Source organism: Macadamia integrifolia, chromosome 9, assembly GCF_013358625.1.
Source record: "Macadamia integrifolia cultivar HAES 741 chromosome 9, SCU_Mint_v3, whole genome shotgun sequence".
Lineage (NCBI taxonomy): Eukaryota > Viridiplantae > Streptophyta > Magnoliopsida > Proteales > Proteaceae > Macadamia > Macadamia integrifolia.
This window is the reverse complement of record NC_056565.1, coordinates 40,915,866-40,932,294: the sequence shown is the minus strand read 5'-3', so window position 1 is coordinate 40,932,294 and position 16,429 is coordinate 40,915,866. Positions and strand designations below refer to the sequence as shown.

General features: G+C 40.0%; 1 protein-coding gene across 1 annotated transcript; it reads left to right on the top strand.

Annotated features, from left to right (window-relative positions):
• Window positions 1–1,075: 1,075 nt before the first annotated feature.
• LOC122089789 (topless-related protein 4-like) lies at window positions 1,076–15,630 on the top strand. The gene is made up of 10 exons (XM_042659473.1): window positions 1,076–1,261; window positions 1,452–1,648; window positions 5,677–5,761; window positions 7,474–7,584; window positions 7,670–7,849; window positions 7,932–8,060; window positions 8,162–8,257; window positions 13,919–14,107; window positions 14,742–14,908; window positions 14,987–15,630. The coding sequence occupies exons 1-10, from the start codon at window positions 1,076–1,078 to the stop codon at window positions 15,183–15,185; spliced, it is 1,539 nt and encodes a 512-aa protein (XP_042515407.1). The 3' UTR covers window positions 15,186–15,630.
• Window positions 15,631–16,429: the final 799 nt, after the last annotated feature.

Genomic DNA, 16,429 nt, shown 5'->3' with positions numbered 1-16,429 from the left:
GGGAACTATTTTCCGGAAAGCTTCAGGGATTAAAAGGAGGTTGAGTTTATGGGGCTTGCTTAAGGGCCAAGATTAGTGTTGAAATACCAGCAAAAGTTTGAGGTTCTGTACTATTTTGCGCTTGAGCACATTAAGGTGGACAGACTGAAGGCAAAGAAGTTTGAAAAGGGGCTTAGGCTTGGGATCAATTCTGTATTGGTGGGACTACGACTGCAAACCTATGCTTAGGTAGTTTAAATGGCCAATGCAATAGAGGATAGGTAGCGGGATAACTACCTGGCACAATAGGGTAAGAGGAAGGAGGCCTAAAGTATCACAGGAATTCAGAGGGCCCAAGAAGGCTTCTAGGGGACCTTATCTTAGCCCAACTCCAGTGCAATTCAAGAGGCTAAAGGCAGGCCAGACCTCCTAGTCTCCTCGGTCCACAGCTACATCTTAGCCAATTGGGCCCAAAACTCATCGTTTACTTGCAACCAGTTGGGGCACATCTCTAGGTCTTGCCCTAAACGTAAGCCCCACGACGCACCGTACGTGCTACTTACTAGGTCACAACAACCTCAGTCTGCCGGTCGTCCTATGCGGTCACAATAGCGCAACAGGCCCCAAGGGCATGTTTTTTCCGTAACAAAAGAGGATGTCAAAGCTACTCCAGGTGTGGTGATAGGTACCCTGTCAATTTCATTAGTAGGTTCTTATGTATTATGTGACTCTAGAGCATCGCATTTATTTGTATCGCCTGTATTTGCTAACCAAATGGGAATTCCCCCGAAGAGTTTGACACAAAGCCTTGTCGTTAGAACCCCCACAGGGAGTATAGTTGGACTGAATATAGTATATGATCCTTGCCCAGTACATTCAATGTTAGGAATGGGTTGGTTTTCTGCCTATAGAGCCAACGGCTTTGTGCAGAGAAGGTGATTGTTTTCAGACCACATGATGGTGATGAGTTTGTCTTTGTGAGAGATAAGATTAAAAAAAAAAAAAAAAAAAAACCAAGAAGATCATAATATCAGCTCTTCAGATGAAATTGCTAGACTAAGGGTGTCAAGGGTGCTTAGCCTCTACAATGAACACGATGGTAAAGGTTAGACCATTGGTCGAGTTGGATGTGATAAGGGATTTCCATGATGTATTTCAGAATGACTTGACAGATTTGCCACCAGACCGTGAAACAGAGTTTGTGATAGACTTACTTCCAGAGTCGACACCAGTGTCAAAGGCCTCGTACCATATGGCACCCACAGAGTTGGAGGAATTACAAGTATTGCTTCAAAACCTTTTGAAGAAAGGATTCATTAGGCCCAGTGTGCCGCTATGGGGAGCACGAGGTTTTGTTTGTCAAAAAGGATAGAAGTATAAGACTGTGCTTTGACTATTGACAACTCAACGAGCTTATGATCAAGAACCGGTATCCATTGCCAAGGATTGATGATCTATTTGATTAGTTGCAGGGTGCAAGAGTCTTTTCCAAGATTGACCTTAGATCTAGTTACCATCAGCTCAAGATCAAGGATAGTGACATAAGCAAGACGACCTTCAGATATCAGTACGAACATTACGAGTTCTTGGTCATATCTTTTGGATTGATTGACGCACCAGCTGCATTTATGGATTTGATGGACAGGGTATTCCAAGACATGTTAGACAAGTTTGTGATAATGTTCATTGATGACATCTTGGTATACTCCAAGAGTGCAGAAGAGCTTGCCGTACACCTAAGACTAGTGTTGCAGCGTCAGAGAGAAGCAACTTTGCAAAATTTAGTAACTGTGATTTTTGGCTACAAGTCTGATTTTTGGCTTTCTCAGGTGGTATTTTTAGGACAATCTCTGAAAAGGCATAGAGATTGACCTAAGAAAGGTGAAGGTAGTGTTAGAATGGGATATAGTGTTGTAGATATCCGTAGTTTTTTTAGACTGGCCGGATACTATCGGAGATTTATTACGAACTTCTCATGCATCTCGGCCCTGATGACCCAATTGACATGGAAGGGCATGAAATTTGAGTGGTCTGATGCATGTGAGAAAAGCTTTTAGGAGATGAGACAAAGACTAGTGGCAATGAATTTAGGTATCGGTATGGATCGGATCGGATTGGTTCGTATCGGTCACTTTTGCCCTTGTTTTTTTTTTAAAGTACATTTTTTAATGTTTTACCCTTGAAATGATGCGGGTAACCGATCTGGATCAGTCAGATGTCGGTATCGGTCTCAGTTGATATCGATACGATACGGCTGATACGATATCGATACTTGAAACCATGCTAGTGACAGCCCTAGTGCTAACCATTCTGACTGGTGCAAGTGGTATGGTTGTATACAGTGATGCATCCAAGTTGTGATTGGGTTGTGTACTTATGCAAAAGGGAAAGGTAGTTGCTTATGCTTCACGATAGCTAAAGGACTACGAGAAGGATTACCCTACTTAGACTTGGAGTTGGCGATCATGATCTTTGCCTTAAAATCTGGTGGCGTTATTTATTTGGTGAGAAGAGTTGAGGCATACAATGATGACAAAAGCCGTATTTTCACCTAGAAAGAGCTCAATATGAGATTAAGGCGGTGGTTAGAGCTGATGAAAGACTATGATTGCACTATCTGCTATCATCCAGGGAAGGTCAATGTGTAGTTAATGCACTTAGTAGGAAATCATACACCCTGTCAGTTGCATCATTGACAGTTAATGAATGGCTCATTGAAGAGGCCAAAAAGTTGTACCTAGAGCTTTTGATGGAAGGTGTCACCTTATTATTAGTAGTGTTAGTGGTACAACCGTCTCTTATGGAGAGGATCACAATAGCCTAGCCCACCGACTTATATTTGCAGAAGTTGGAAAATGATATTAGGGAAGGAAAGCTACCAGATCTGAACTTCACATTGACCGAGAATGGGAGCCTTAAGTTTAGGGCAGATTGTGTGTACCAGAGGATGATGATTTGAGAGATGTCATTTTGAAGGAAACACACAACTCTCCATACTCGATACATCTTCCCAACACTAAGATGTACAAGGACCTGAAAGGATCCTATTGGTGGAGGGAATGAAGGGTGATGTAGCTACTCACGTGTCTAGGTGCCTCAGCAAGTCAAGTCAGAGGGATAGAGTCCTCACGGGTTGTTGCAATCACTACCAATCCCAGTCTGGTAAGGGGAGAACATCACAATGGATTTTGTCACGAGGTTGCCCTTTTTGAGGGCATGTATGCCATTTTGGTGATTGTGGACCGTTGACCAAGGCAGCTCATATCATTCTTATAAAAGACATTTTCCATGGATAGATTGGAAAAGTTGTACATTGACAATGTAATTCGTTTACATGGTGTCCCAGTTAGCATCTTTTCTAATAGACATCTCAAACTTACCTCTAAATTATGTGGAAGTGTGCAAAAGCCTATGGGTACATAGCTGAACTTCAACACAACGTTCCATCCATAGACTGATGGGCAATCAGAGAGGACTACTCAGACCTTAAGAGGATATGCTCAGGGCTTGTGTCCTTAACATGAGATACACTTGGGATGGGCACATTTCACTCCTTGAGTTCTCCTCCAATAGCAATTACCAGGATACCACCATCGGCATGGCACCATTCGAGGCCCAATATGGTAGAAAAGGCTAGACACTTCTCTATTGGGACCAGGTCAGAGAGCGGCATATCTTGGGTTCAGAATTGATACAAACCACTAGTGAGAAGGTGGGGGTGATCAAGGAATGTATCAAAGCAACTTACTTCAGGAAAAAGAGTTATGTAGATGTGAGGCGAAAGCATATGGAATTTGAGGTTGGAGAAAAGGTATTCTTCAGGTCTCACCAACCAAAGGAGTGATGCAGTTTGGCAAGAAAGGGAAGTTGAGCCCTTGGTTTATTAGGCTATATGAGATCTTGAAGGATTGGACTGGCGGAGAATATATTAGAACTGCCCCCTTCATTTGACAGTGTCCATGATGTATTCCGCGTGTCTATGTTGAGAGAGTAGATTCCCGACCCAGCACATATACTATCTCACAAGCCACCTGAACTTGATGATGACTTGGCTTATGTTGAACAACTTGAAGATCCTTGACTAAAAGGACCATAGTCTCTGCAACCGTACCATTTCCTTCGTTAAGGTGCAATGGAGGAATCACATGGAGAAAAAGGCACTTTGGGAGTATAAAGACAAGATAAGATGTAGAAGAAGTACCATCAGTTGTTCGGCTTCCTATGTATGCTGAATTTCGAGGTCAATATTTCTTATAAGGTGGGGAAAATGTTACACCTTTGCCTAAACCCGGTCTAATTTAAACCTTTATAATAGGTGATACACCGAAGAGTGTCAGTATCGGTGACTTGTGGATAGCATCAATCTATTGTTTAAAGGGACAATATGACGACCCCTCGTGCTTGTGTAGATATTGCACAATGAATTGGAATAGTTTCAAGCCTCCGAAGGTTTGGTAGTGAGTAACCTAATTTCTTTGCTTTACATAACTCAAGCATGATAGATAAACCTCATTTATGGTGCACAAGTCCCTATGGGAACGCCCCCCCTCCCAAAACAAATTGGGCAACGGTACTAGAGAATTCCAGCTAAAATATAGTACAACAGGAATCTATCTGTTGGTCATCCACAAGTGAGATCTACCAATGGATTTGTATTACCCAAATCAGGTTAATGACTGTGGGGCATGGCGTATCGTGTTGTACTTCTCGTTATGTTCCCCTATGCATGAGGCATCATTTCTAGTGATCAATTAATAGCTTATGGAACCAAGGTGGTGGGTCCCTGCATGGTGCATCAAAGGAGTTGAGGAGTTTGGTGAAAATATCATTTATTAGGCAAACAAGCCTTAGTTGCTTGTGCCCATACATAGAAGCAAGCCTTAATAGCTCATTTGCTTCAACCCAAAATGTGAGAGGGAGAGAGAGAGGAAAGTAAGAAGAAAAATAACGAGAAAGGAAGAGGAAGAAGGGAAGGAAGATTTGGATTGGCCCTTTCTATCCACACTAGCTCAACCAAGGTTGGTGGTTCCCTTCCTCATTTATCCCTCCTCATTTCACAGTTTAGAAGGACTTAGATTTTGGGTTTTGATTGGGTTTTGGGTTAAAACCCAATGTTGGGCTTGGAATCGGAATGGGTATACTTCCTTGTGTTTGGGTCTCCAATGCACACTCTCCAACCCAAGAATCATGCTCCCCAAGCTTAGGTTGTGTCGTTTGGGTAGAAAACCCAGTTTGTAGGGTTTGATTGAGTGGAGATTCGATCGAATCTCCCGATTCAACCATTAGAAATGAGGTTCGATAGTCTTGAATGAAAGGTGGAGTGACCCTTCTTCAATCTCTACGAACCCAAAATGGCCTTAGTTGGGTTGGTGGTGATTGGGATTTGATTTGAAGAACAGTCCTCAAACTGTCACAGGTCGATCACCACCCCCGATCCACCTGTGGACAATTCCCAAAATCTGCAGCTTCTTGTCCATCCACCAGTGAGAATTGATCCACTGGTGCAATCACTGCTGAACTTCAGTATAGTGAGGTGAATGATCCTCCAGTGGTGATCCATCGGAGATCATTGAACTACCGGTGACATCCACCGGTGGGTACTTGTTGAACTTTCTCTGGTGCTATATGGGGAATCTTCTAGGAAATCTTTTGAGGGTCTTTGTACCTTTATTTACACTAAAATTACACATGTTATAGGTCAGATACAAGCTTCTCGGTGAGGCCTATCAAGGTATTCTCGGATGTTGATTCCGGGTTGAATTTCACCAAGTCAGTGGACAAGGTGAGTGGGTGGTCTGGCTTTCTTTTCAGGAGTGTTTTAAATTATAGAACTGTTGTATGTAACATCTTGCATGTGTTCTAATTTGATAATCTTATGTGTGCTAAATTTTATCTCGATTATCTATGTTTTCGTATGAATTTGCCTATATTGTGACTGTGTGTGAAAGGGTGGGATCCGGTGTGGCAGAGGGGAATTCCGGTACCATGATCGCTACGTAGCTGCATATAGCATACATTCTATGTGCATTAGAGTTAAGCTTGGAAATGGGTTGTTGTGTGGCCGATGGATGATTCTGGTACCATATTCACTATGCTAACTGTATCATTATGCATGGTCATGTATATTATTCGTGGTTAAAATGAATACTCTATGCTATGATCCCTTGCCAACGGGGGTTTGGTGTTGGAAAACCCATATTGGTAGGTTTGATTAGACTCCCGGAATACCAATTTGCAGTACGATGTGATTATTTCCGCAGTACGATGTGATTATTTCCAGAGGAAGACCGAGCCTGGGTGACCAATGGATGATTAGGGACCATGGCACCAGGACGAGATTATCAGGGGTCGATCGAGGGCCATTCTGGTACCGGAAGACTTCTATTCGCAACTAGGGTTTGTATCGCAGGGTGACCGAGGACGATTCTTGGACTGGGGATACTGCCTAATGTGTTGCAGTAGCACTATACCCAGACTTAATTGTAATGCTAGGTGGATTATAAAAATGAACTGCATCATGCAACGCATCATGGGCAATATGTGTTTGCTTGCATGTTCCCTATCCCTCATTGAGCTTAGTGAAGCTCGCACCACGTCCGTTCCTCTTTTTAGATGATGATGCAGGTACAGTGGTACCAAGGAGTTGCGACCTATGTAATGGGCAGAGAGCCGAAACCTCTTTCATAATCTTACAATTTTTTTTTTATATGAATTAATGGAAATTCTATTGCTAACATTCAAAGAAATCTGTATTAACACTTCGTATAAAAATAGGTGACATACAAAATCTGCTTCTATATGGACCATCTACAGATAAGATTGGACTCACTTTATAAAATTGGTATGGCACTATGTACCAGATCTCTCTTCCCTCCACCCCCTCCCTTAGCAAAATCATCTGCTGAGGAGTTTGTAGCTCTCCAAGAAAATGATTAAGCCCCTGATTGCGTAGCCATTTTCCCTTCTAAATCAGATGTACCAGCCTATATTGGACCTGTTTATGTCAAGAGAACTACTTTATGACCAATGCTGAATCACCTTCTACCACAGGTTGACTTCATGTCTGTTGCAAAAATAGAAAACCCCTGAATTACATGGTTGAAGAGAGAGAGAGACAAAATAATTTAGTAAAAGGCTTAATAATTGCGGAATGGATAATCAATCTAATTCAATGTCACTGATATATTTTGTTTTGAATAAATCTTTGTGTTTGGCTTGCTCAAAAGATATGAATTGACTGGATCCAATTGAAATCGTAGAAGTAAAAAAATGTTGTCCCATGGTTTATGGTCTATACTTTATATTGATCATGTTAGGAGCTGTTTGTAGATTTTCTTGTCTGTCTGACTCTTTGTCCTAGCTTGCTTATCTTGACAGCATGCTAAATAACTTACTAAAATTAGATTATATGATTATAAATTTCTATTGAACTTGATCTAACTTGTGATTCCATCTCTTTTTTCCAGTTTTCACCCTTTCTATCAATCTTTGCAGGTTTCTAGGTTGATTTATACTAATTCAGGACTTGCCATATTGGCATTAGCATCAAATGCTGTACACAAGCTTTGGAAATGGCCAAAAAGTGAACGGAATCCATCAGGGAAGGTATTTGTTTAGTTGTATTCTCATTTCCCTTCAATCTTCTCATTTCCCATGGATTTGATCTAATCAATTGCTTCGTCTTTCATAGGCAACTGCTAGTGTAGCACCACAATTGTGGCAACCTTCAAGCGGAATATTAATGACCAATGAGATAAACAATGCAACTCCTGAAGATGCTGTTCCATGCTTTGCACTTTCAAAGAATGATTCTTATGTTATGTCAGCATCGGGTGGGAAAATTTCACTCTTCAATATGATGACTTTCAAGGTGAGTTAGGTTCACATTTACCTGGTTCTTTCTTCCCAATGTTATGTATTTTAACAGTGCTTAATCTACACTTCTGGCGCAGATAATGACAACATTCATGCCTCCACCTCCAGCAGCAACTTTTCTTGCTTTCCATCCACAGGATAACAATGTCATTGCCATAGGCATGGATGATTCTACAATTCAAATCTACAATGTTCGGGTTGATGAGGTAATCCTCTTTTGGAACTGTTGCCTAAACTTGGTCTTGGATATGCAAATAAATTATTGGAAACTGACAGTATTGTCATCCAATTTCCGTAATTTCCACAGGTAAAAAGCAAGCTCAAAGGTCATCAGAAGAGAATAACTGGACTTGCCTTCTCCCATGCTGTAAATGTGCTTATATCATCGGGAGCTGATGCTCAGGTATGCAAATAATGCAATTAAGTTTGTCTATTCCATTGTGTTTATTGATGAAATGTCTGTTTGCAATAGGGTTTGGCTAAAGTTTTTGCTGTGCTGGCTGCTGTCCTGACGCACCAAGCCTCCTCCTTTATCCGGGCTTGGAATCGACAGCATAAAACATAGAATATCTGTGCTTATGCATAGAATATCAATGTGTGTATGCATGGGGTTGGTTTACTGGGTGACTTTCTAATGGAGTTCTAACCACCTATGGAATAGGGTTAGAAATTCAACTGAAAACCAGAATCGTAGGGATTAAGGAATGCCCTGAAATAAGAGAAAACTGATAACAGAATTATGGCATGCCTGATAGGGCAAAAGCCTGGTCGAAGGCTAATAAAGGACCGATGATCACTTTGTAAAACCCGATCAGTATCTGATGGTCTGATTCTGGGAAATGGAAGAATCCTACTGAAGGTAGGACACTTGAACAGAATTCTAGAACCAGTGAATTGATATCAGAAAGACAATCAAAACAAAAATATTTCATGAATGAATTAAATAAATAGAAATATCAGTAACTGAAACCCAAAAAAAATGAGAATAATAATTGAAGGAATTAAACCAGAAACCAGAACTAGAATGCGATGACAGAGTGATGCTGGTAGAAAGAAGAAGAGAAATGGTCTGGTTCCTCAAGGAACCAATATTTATCCAAACCAGGCCATGCATGTGATTGGGGTTATTTGTAATATTTAAATTACTTTTTACATGTGGGAGTGTTAGATAGAGTTAGATAAGTCGGAGAGGAGAGTCTTTATTTAGTTTCCTTGTTTTAATGTTTGCTTTATAATCGAGTTCTATCTCTGTTTTAGAAAGTAACTAGGAGTTTACCTTTATATATGCATATCATTGTAACTATCGATTAGATTAGAGAATGAAATATTGAGTTTTGTTTGAGTGTGCCTGCATGGCCTGACAGCAGCCTGTTGGCTGACTGTGCTTCCTTCGTCTCTCCCTCTCATCTCTCTTTCTCCTTTTTCTCCCCCTCCTCATCATTGATCCTACCTTTCACCCCTGCTATATTTCTTTTCTGTTTTCCCCTTCATATTCCTAGTCTAATGTAATCTATTCCTCCTTCCTCTCTCCTTCTTCTTCTCTTTCTTATTAATAGTCTTTTTTTTTTTTTTTTTTCCTGCTACCTGCTGTATTAAGCATAAACTGTTAGAACTCCTTGGATCCTAATCTGGTGGGTCTGAGATTTGAGGCAACAGCAGTCCTTCGGGCGATTCAAGCCCTTGAATTTCACCCCCGAAATCATTTTTTGTTGTGAGAGATTCATATTTATGACCTTTCTCAACCTGTTTCTACCACCAGGCTTGGTTTCAACAATTTTTTTTTATTATCTTGCTGACTCGTGCGATTGTTGTTGGATCTCAAAAGGGTTAATGGATTAACAACCTTGATCTGAAATTTTGCCTTGAAAGGAGCCCATATGAACCTGAATCGAAACTAACTACTGCTTGTTTTCTGTTCTTATTATGGTTGAAGAAGTGGTGACATCATATTAAATGTCACCGTATCTATTCCTTTCCCCAATATGCCCCTCCTCTTTACTCAAACTCTGTCCTATCCTTTACTTGTTAATGCCAAGTCTAACCGTGATCAATGAATATGAATCCTTATCGCTTTCCTTTTCATCTTCCTTACTAACTGCCATTCCCTTTTTGAACTTGGAGTCTTGTTAATTGGGTGGGCCCATAAATGGTCCGAATCGGGGTTTTGAACCCCTAAATTGCATTATTTGGTATTAGAGCCAAACTTGGCCATTAGATACCTACGTTTTCAAGACCAGGGTTAGTTTCTATTATTTTGGCTCAAATAGCATATTAAAAATTATATAATACTACTCACATGGTGTTGGATTTCTCCCATGATGCTTAACATTAGAAAGTTGCTTTGTCATTAGCAATCAGGTTTGCATATGTGGATGGGGACTTCAGATGGGAAGCTCAGTCTTTATCCAGTTTGCCTAGTTGGTCTGTGACCAATATTCTTCAGTCTCTCTCTCTCTCTCTCTCTCTCTCTCTCTCTCTCTCTCTGGACATGGGTCTCTTGTATATGAATTGACACTCAGCCAAGAGAAGAAAAGAAAAGAAAAAACTTGGTTTAAGAAATTCTCTTTGTGCTTGGTATGTCCTAAACCAAGATATGATTCTTTTTTTGAATTTCAAAATTCACCTTGGGAATTGTGAAGTTTTCTTTTGCTAAAAAAAGAAAAAAAATCTTGCCAAAAAAACAAGAAAACATGAGAAAATACAAAAACTTTTCTTTTCTTTCTTTCTCTTCTAATGGTAACCAAACCTACATACTTTTTTTTATTTTCTCACCATTTCATTTCTTTTCTTCTCTTTTCTTTTCCTTTCTTTTCTATATTCTTTTTTCTTTTCTTTTCTTCTCTTGACTACCAAACATAGCCTCATTGAAACTTCTTAACCCCTCTAGAGTCTTAGACAAGTATGATATTGATACCAAGGGCATAGGTCAAATATTGTATTTCAATTCAGATTTCAGACAGTTTGTCAAGAAGGAATATCGGGGGAAAAAAAACACAAGAGGAGAAGAAGAAGAAGAAATGAAAGTAAAGAAAAAAAAAGAAAAAGAAAAAGAGAACTGAAAGAAGAAGAAGAAATAAAGAGCCAAAAATAAATAAATAAATAAATAAATAAACTGAAATAAAAATCTCATACCTTGTGGCCTTGTGGGAGCTGCAAACGATGGAGGATAGTTACCGGAGGAAGGATAACAGTCGTCGGAGGTAGAACAGTCGCCGACTCGCCGTTGTCGGAATTGATGGAGGATGGGAGCTGTGATGTTCAGTCGAGGGTTTCGTGACTTTCGTCACTTCGTGAGGGAGAGTTTTGCGATTTTAGAATTAATTTTTTCTTTGTTATCTAAACTCTCAAGCCTTTGATTCTGTGTTGCAGCATGTGCAAAACTAATATACAGTAACAATGACAAACAAGTAAATGGAATCTTAAATAAAACATGTAAATGAAAAAAAGTAATAAAATTTGCTCATAAGATGAGCGCCGATGCAATAAAGCGGCATAAGGGGTCACCTTAGTCACTAAGGCGATTGCATTACTTACAGGTATGCACAGAGGCGTGTGCTTGCCTCAGCCCCACCAAACAGTATTGGTGCCAAGCGTCACTAAGGCGACGCCTTAAAAAATATGAGTAGGAGAGTGTTTATTTAGTTTCCTTGTTTTAATGTTTGCTTTATAATTGAGTTCTATCTCTGTTTTAGAAAGTAAGTAGGAGTTTCCCTTTATATATGCATGTCATTGTAACCATTGAAATATTGAGTGCTATTGGAGTGTGCATGCATGGCCTGAAAGCAGCCTGTTGGCTGGGTGTTCTTATTCCCTCCTCTCTTTTTTTTCATCTCTTTTCTTCAACATCAATCCTACCTTTCTTCCCTTCTGTAGTTATTTTCTGTTTTCTCCTCCATATTCCTAAGTCTAAGGTACATTCCATTCCTCCTCCCTCTCTTATTCTTCTTCTCTTATTTATTAATATTCTGTTGTTTATCTTTAATATTTTTAATTTATATTTTACAATTCATAATATATACATTTCTTCCTGCTACCTGCGGCATTCGGAGATTAAGCATAAACTGACTCCTTGGATCCTAATCTGGTGTGTCTGAGAGTTTTTGGGAACATCAATCATCCTTAGGGCTATTCAAGCCCTTGATCTCACTCCCCAAATCTTCCTGTTGTGCGAAATTCAGATTTTAAACCCCTCAACCTGTCCTTAACGTAGAACCAATTCCCAGCTAGATAGCTAATAATTAATTCCAGAACAGGATCATAGGTGCTGCCAGTTGATAGACTGAAACAAAAGAGATTCCACAGGTCTTCTACTTGTCTTCTCAGATCTTGCAATGGCAGTAAGTGTTGGGGCTTGTAATCAAGCTTCAAATTGAACTCAAACAGGGCTGAAACCAATCAGGATCGTAGGAAAAATAAAACATAAAGAAAAAAATAAACAGAAAATAGAGAAGGGGAAGGGGGACAGGTTGGGTTGAGTATCTCACTCTTCCCATGGGCATCTCACCCAAGCTGTCTCTCGCAGCACTGCATCTCATAGTTTCCAGCACAGAGCTGCTTTTTTTTTTCATTCAATCATGGGCTTTAGATCAGCCTTCTTCCTTTATTTATAAACTTTAAATTAATTACAAAATTGGGTCCTTCCTTGCATGGAAAAGGAAAGGAATCCCCTTATAATTAAATATTATTCTATTTGAAAAACTAATTACAAATCAAATCAAATCCCTCTCTTTCACAAAGATAGAAACCCAATAAATCCAATAAATCCTACTTTATAAAAGTAAAAACTAAAATTAGAAACTAGCTAGATAATATCTACCTAACTATTACAAGGCAATATGAAAATGGAAACTATATCAATCAAAGATTTCCTAAAATCTTGCAGCTTAAACTCCTCCATGTGAGCTGGCCATGGGGCCCACAAATCAAGAGGAAATCTTTCCACGCAAGCTGTACTTGGATTGAACCAATCAAGAACCAAGAACCAAGAACCAAGCCACACCAGACCAGGCTGCCTCCCACAGCAGTTGCATCCCACAACATGTCTGAACTGGTCTTGGGGCCTTGTTCCTGCAATCTACATCGGTTCTACTGCCAGACTTGGTTTCAGCAACCTTTATTGACTTTTAGCTTTCTGAATCATGTGATTGTTGTTGGATCTCAAAAATGTTATGGATTAACAACCTTGATCTGAAATTTTTCCTTCAAAGAGCCCAAATGAATGAGTTCTTTGACCTGAATCAAAGCTAGCGGCTGCTGGTTTTCTGTTCTTATCATTGTTGAAGAAGTGGCAACATATTAAATGTCACCATATCTCTTCCTTTCTGCAAAATACCCCTCCTCTGTATTCTATTTCTGTTCTATCTTTTATTTTCTGTTGATGCCAAGTGTTGGCCTAGTTTGAGTAATAGGTTGTCCTAGAAGGTAGGAAATAACCTGTATGATGGTCTAAATTTGAAACACCGAAGGAAACCAAATTTTGTATGTATGCATGCTCATATTGTTTTTTACTACTATCTTTTTAAGTTTGCCTTATGCAAGGGAAAGAGTTGTTGACATATGGATTAGGGCCCCATAACATTACTTAGAAATTTGTGTACTCCTATTTTGTAATTTTTCTTTTGAATTTACTTGTACTGCATTTGTTCTGGGCATAACCTCCCTCTCATGGTAAGAAAAGAATAAAAAAATATGAAAATTAGTTAATTTTGGCTATCTTAAATCCTTTTGAATTTCCTTTTGTAATATTTTTTGAATGGGTGTGACTGCGATTCACTTCTTTTGTGCTTACTGCCAATATCTACATGTGTTGGAGTCATTTTGGATGCCGCGATGGGTTTTGAGAATTTGTACTCTTTGTGAAAAGTTGTTGAATCCAAGCTGTTTTATTGTGGTGATGGGCTGAGGTTTTGTTATGTAAGCTGAAATTGGAAATTGTTGAATCATTTGCTTTGTTTGTGCAACAATCCTCCTCCCCCCGTCTACTGAAAAATCAGAGAAATTAACCAATCATTTGCAAATTCAGGTTTGGGTATTTAAGTAATACATCTCTCCTTTCTCTTCACAGCTTTGTGTTTGGAGCACCGATAAATGGGAGAGGCAAGCTAGTAAATTCTTGCAGATTCCAACTGGGCATGCGATATCCCCTCTTGCAGAGACCCGTGTCCAGTTTCACCAAGATCAGATACATATACTTGTCGTCCATGAAACGCAGATAGCCATATATGATGTATCAAAATTTGAGTGCCTTAATCAGGTATGCTCAATATACTCACTGTTTTCAGTAATATTTGTGCCATCATGACGTCTCATATTGTGAATTACCCGTGCCACGGCATATGTATCCATTATTCGGTCTGATAGGCAGACTCAAGTATCAGGCAATTGTGCCTGCATGCGCATGAATATCTCCTGTCCACCCCCCCCCCTGGGGGGAAGTGGCTCTGATTTGGTGGTTAAGCATGGCTCCACGTCATGTTATATAAATCTGGAGCTGTCACTTGCTATGGGAATTTTCTTGTCACCTTAATTGTTGGGCATTCGCATGAGCTAGCTTTAGTTTCCATGTTACTGTCCTGGAATTTGTGATGTCATGTAAGGAAAAGTGCCACATGCCTAGCTGTATTAAAACTATTTGAAAGGTTTCTTTCACTCATTCAGGAAAAATAAAATATGAAGATAGCCTTTATGTAAGTGGTAAAAAACGATTACGTCAGATTAGTTTATTGAAGAGAACCACTAGGCTGGGTTTAAACTCTTGCATGGCAAGCCTACTTATTTTCGAAGTCATGTCATGTGGGAATAAGCAAAATATTTCTTTCTTCCTTTTGTGTATGTATTTTTTAAAGTGGGTTGTCATGTATCTGATTATTAAATTTGTTTTCTATCAGTGGTTCTACCGAGAACCAGGTGGTCTTATCACACATGCTACATATTCCTGTGATAGCCAGTCAATATATGCAAGCTTTGAAGATGGAAGTGTTGGGGTTTTTGTTGCCACTACACTCAGATTAAAGTGTCGGATCAGTCCCTCTGCCTATCTGCCTCCAAATCCCAGGTATATTAACTCACTGCTGTGACTACATGAGCATGTGTCTTTTTTCCCACCTAATCATGTAATTGGTGTTATTGACAGCTCAAGGTTGTTTCCACTTGTTGTCGCGGCTCATCCTACAGAACCCAATCAGTTTACATTGGGACTAACTGATGGTGCAGTCTATGTTATAGAGCCACTGGAGGCTGAAGGAAAATGGGGAACCATGCCACCACCAGAAAATGGTGCAGGGCCTAGTATTGCGTCTGGTATGGTTGGTTCAGATCGACAATCCAGGTAACAGTGAAGGCTAATGGCATTGATCAATTACAGCTTGATTTATCTCACTGAGCTGTGTCCCCATTTTGTTTTACGGGGAACCTGGAGGATGTCGGTATGGTAGCATGTAGAGTATACATATGACAGGATGCTGCCAGGTGAAAGGTAGCTCGGTTAACATCATCTTCAGTGTGTCACTGTGGGATTCCGCTTCATACTGTTGGAATCGGAAATGAAAAGTATGATCAAATGATGTAAATGTTTCTGAGGCATATAGTTCCGGGGAGGGTGGGGATCTGCGTTTGAATCTGGAAATTTGCCATTCAAGTACCATTCAGGGTTTGGGACGAAAATTGGTCCGTCTGGGATCCTTTTTTCTCATGTATACTTAAATAAATATTTGGTTTATATTATTTATTTTTTTTGTCAACATTCGTGAATATATATATCATTGGATCTTTCCCCTACTTTCTTACCATCTCTTCATGGATATCTCAAGAGATTCGTTCGTCCTGGATGAGGCGATGGTCTTAAATCGATTTGTAGGCTAGTTCAGTTTTTTCCATATTATTGGACGATAACTTAAGTCGCATATTCTGTGTTTTTTAATGTAGTTCATGGTTTCATGTGACTTTGTCAGGTGGGAGGTGTGACAAAAAAAAAAATTATGTATTTTCAGGCCGCCAATCCCTGAGTGGATATGGGCTTAGTACAAGAGACAATGGGCGCCTTTTGATAGAATATTAGCGACAACCAGAATAAGCCCCATAGCCCAGACTTTGACCGGTATTGCTGTGCCCCCTAATACTCAGATTCGAAGCCCCTGCAATGCCTCGGCATCTCAGTCCTCGCTGTGTCGCTCCAGATAATCAACAACAACCAGCCCCATGAGGAAGAAGGTACTTCGCATCAGAGGTGAAGGGATAGTGAAACCACCCTAGATGAAAGGGAAAACAAGGAACCGTAACCAGACAGCTAGGACACCTCAACCTACACAAATCGACTCTAGACTTCTTGAGTATTTTTTTACCCCTCCCCCTTGTGGATGCTGTTGGTAAATAGCTCCACAGGGAGCAATGAAATTGATAAGCTAGAGCTGTAGAGGGCTGGGGAGGCTGTTGAAAATGCGACCCTTAAAGAACCTCTCCAAAAATGAAAAACCTGATGTTATCTTCTTGATGGAGACTAGGGTCCATTTGATAACGTTTCAAGAAACACTTTTCTGCTGTTTCTGGCCATTTCTGTGTCCAGAAATGGCAGAAACGG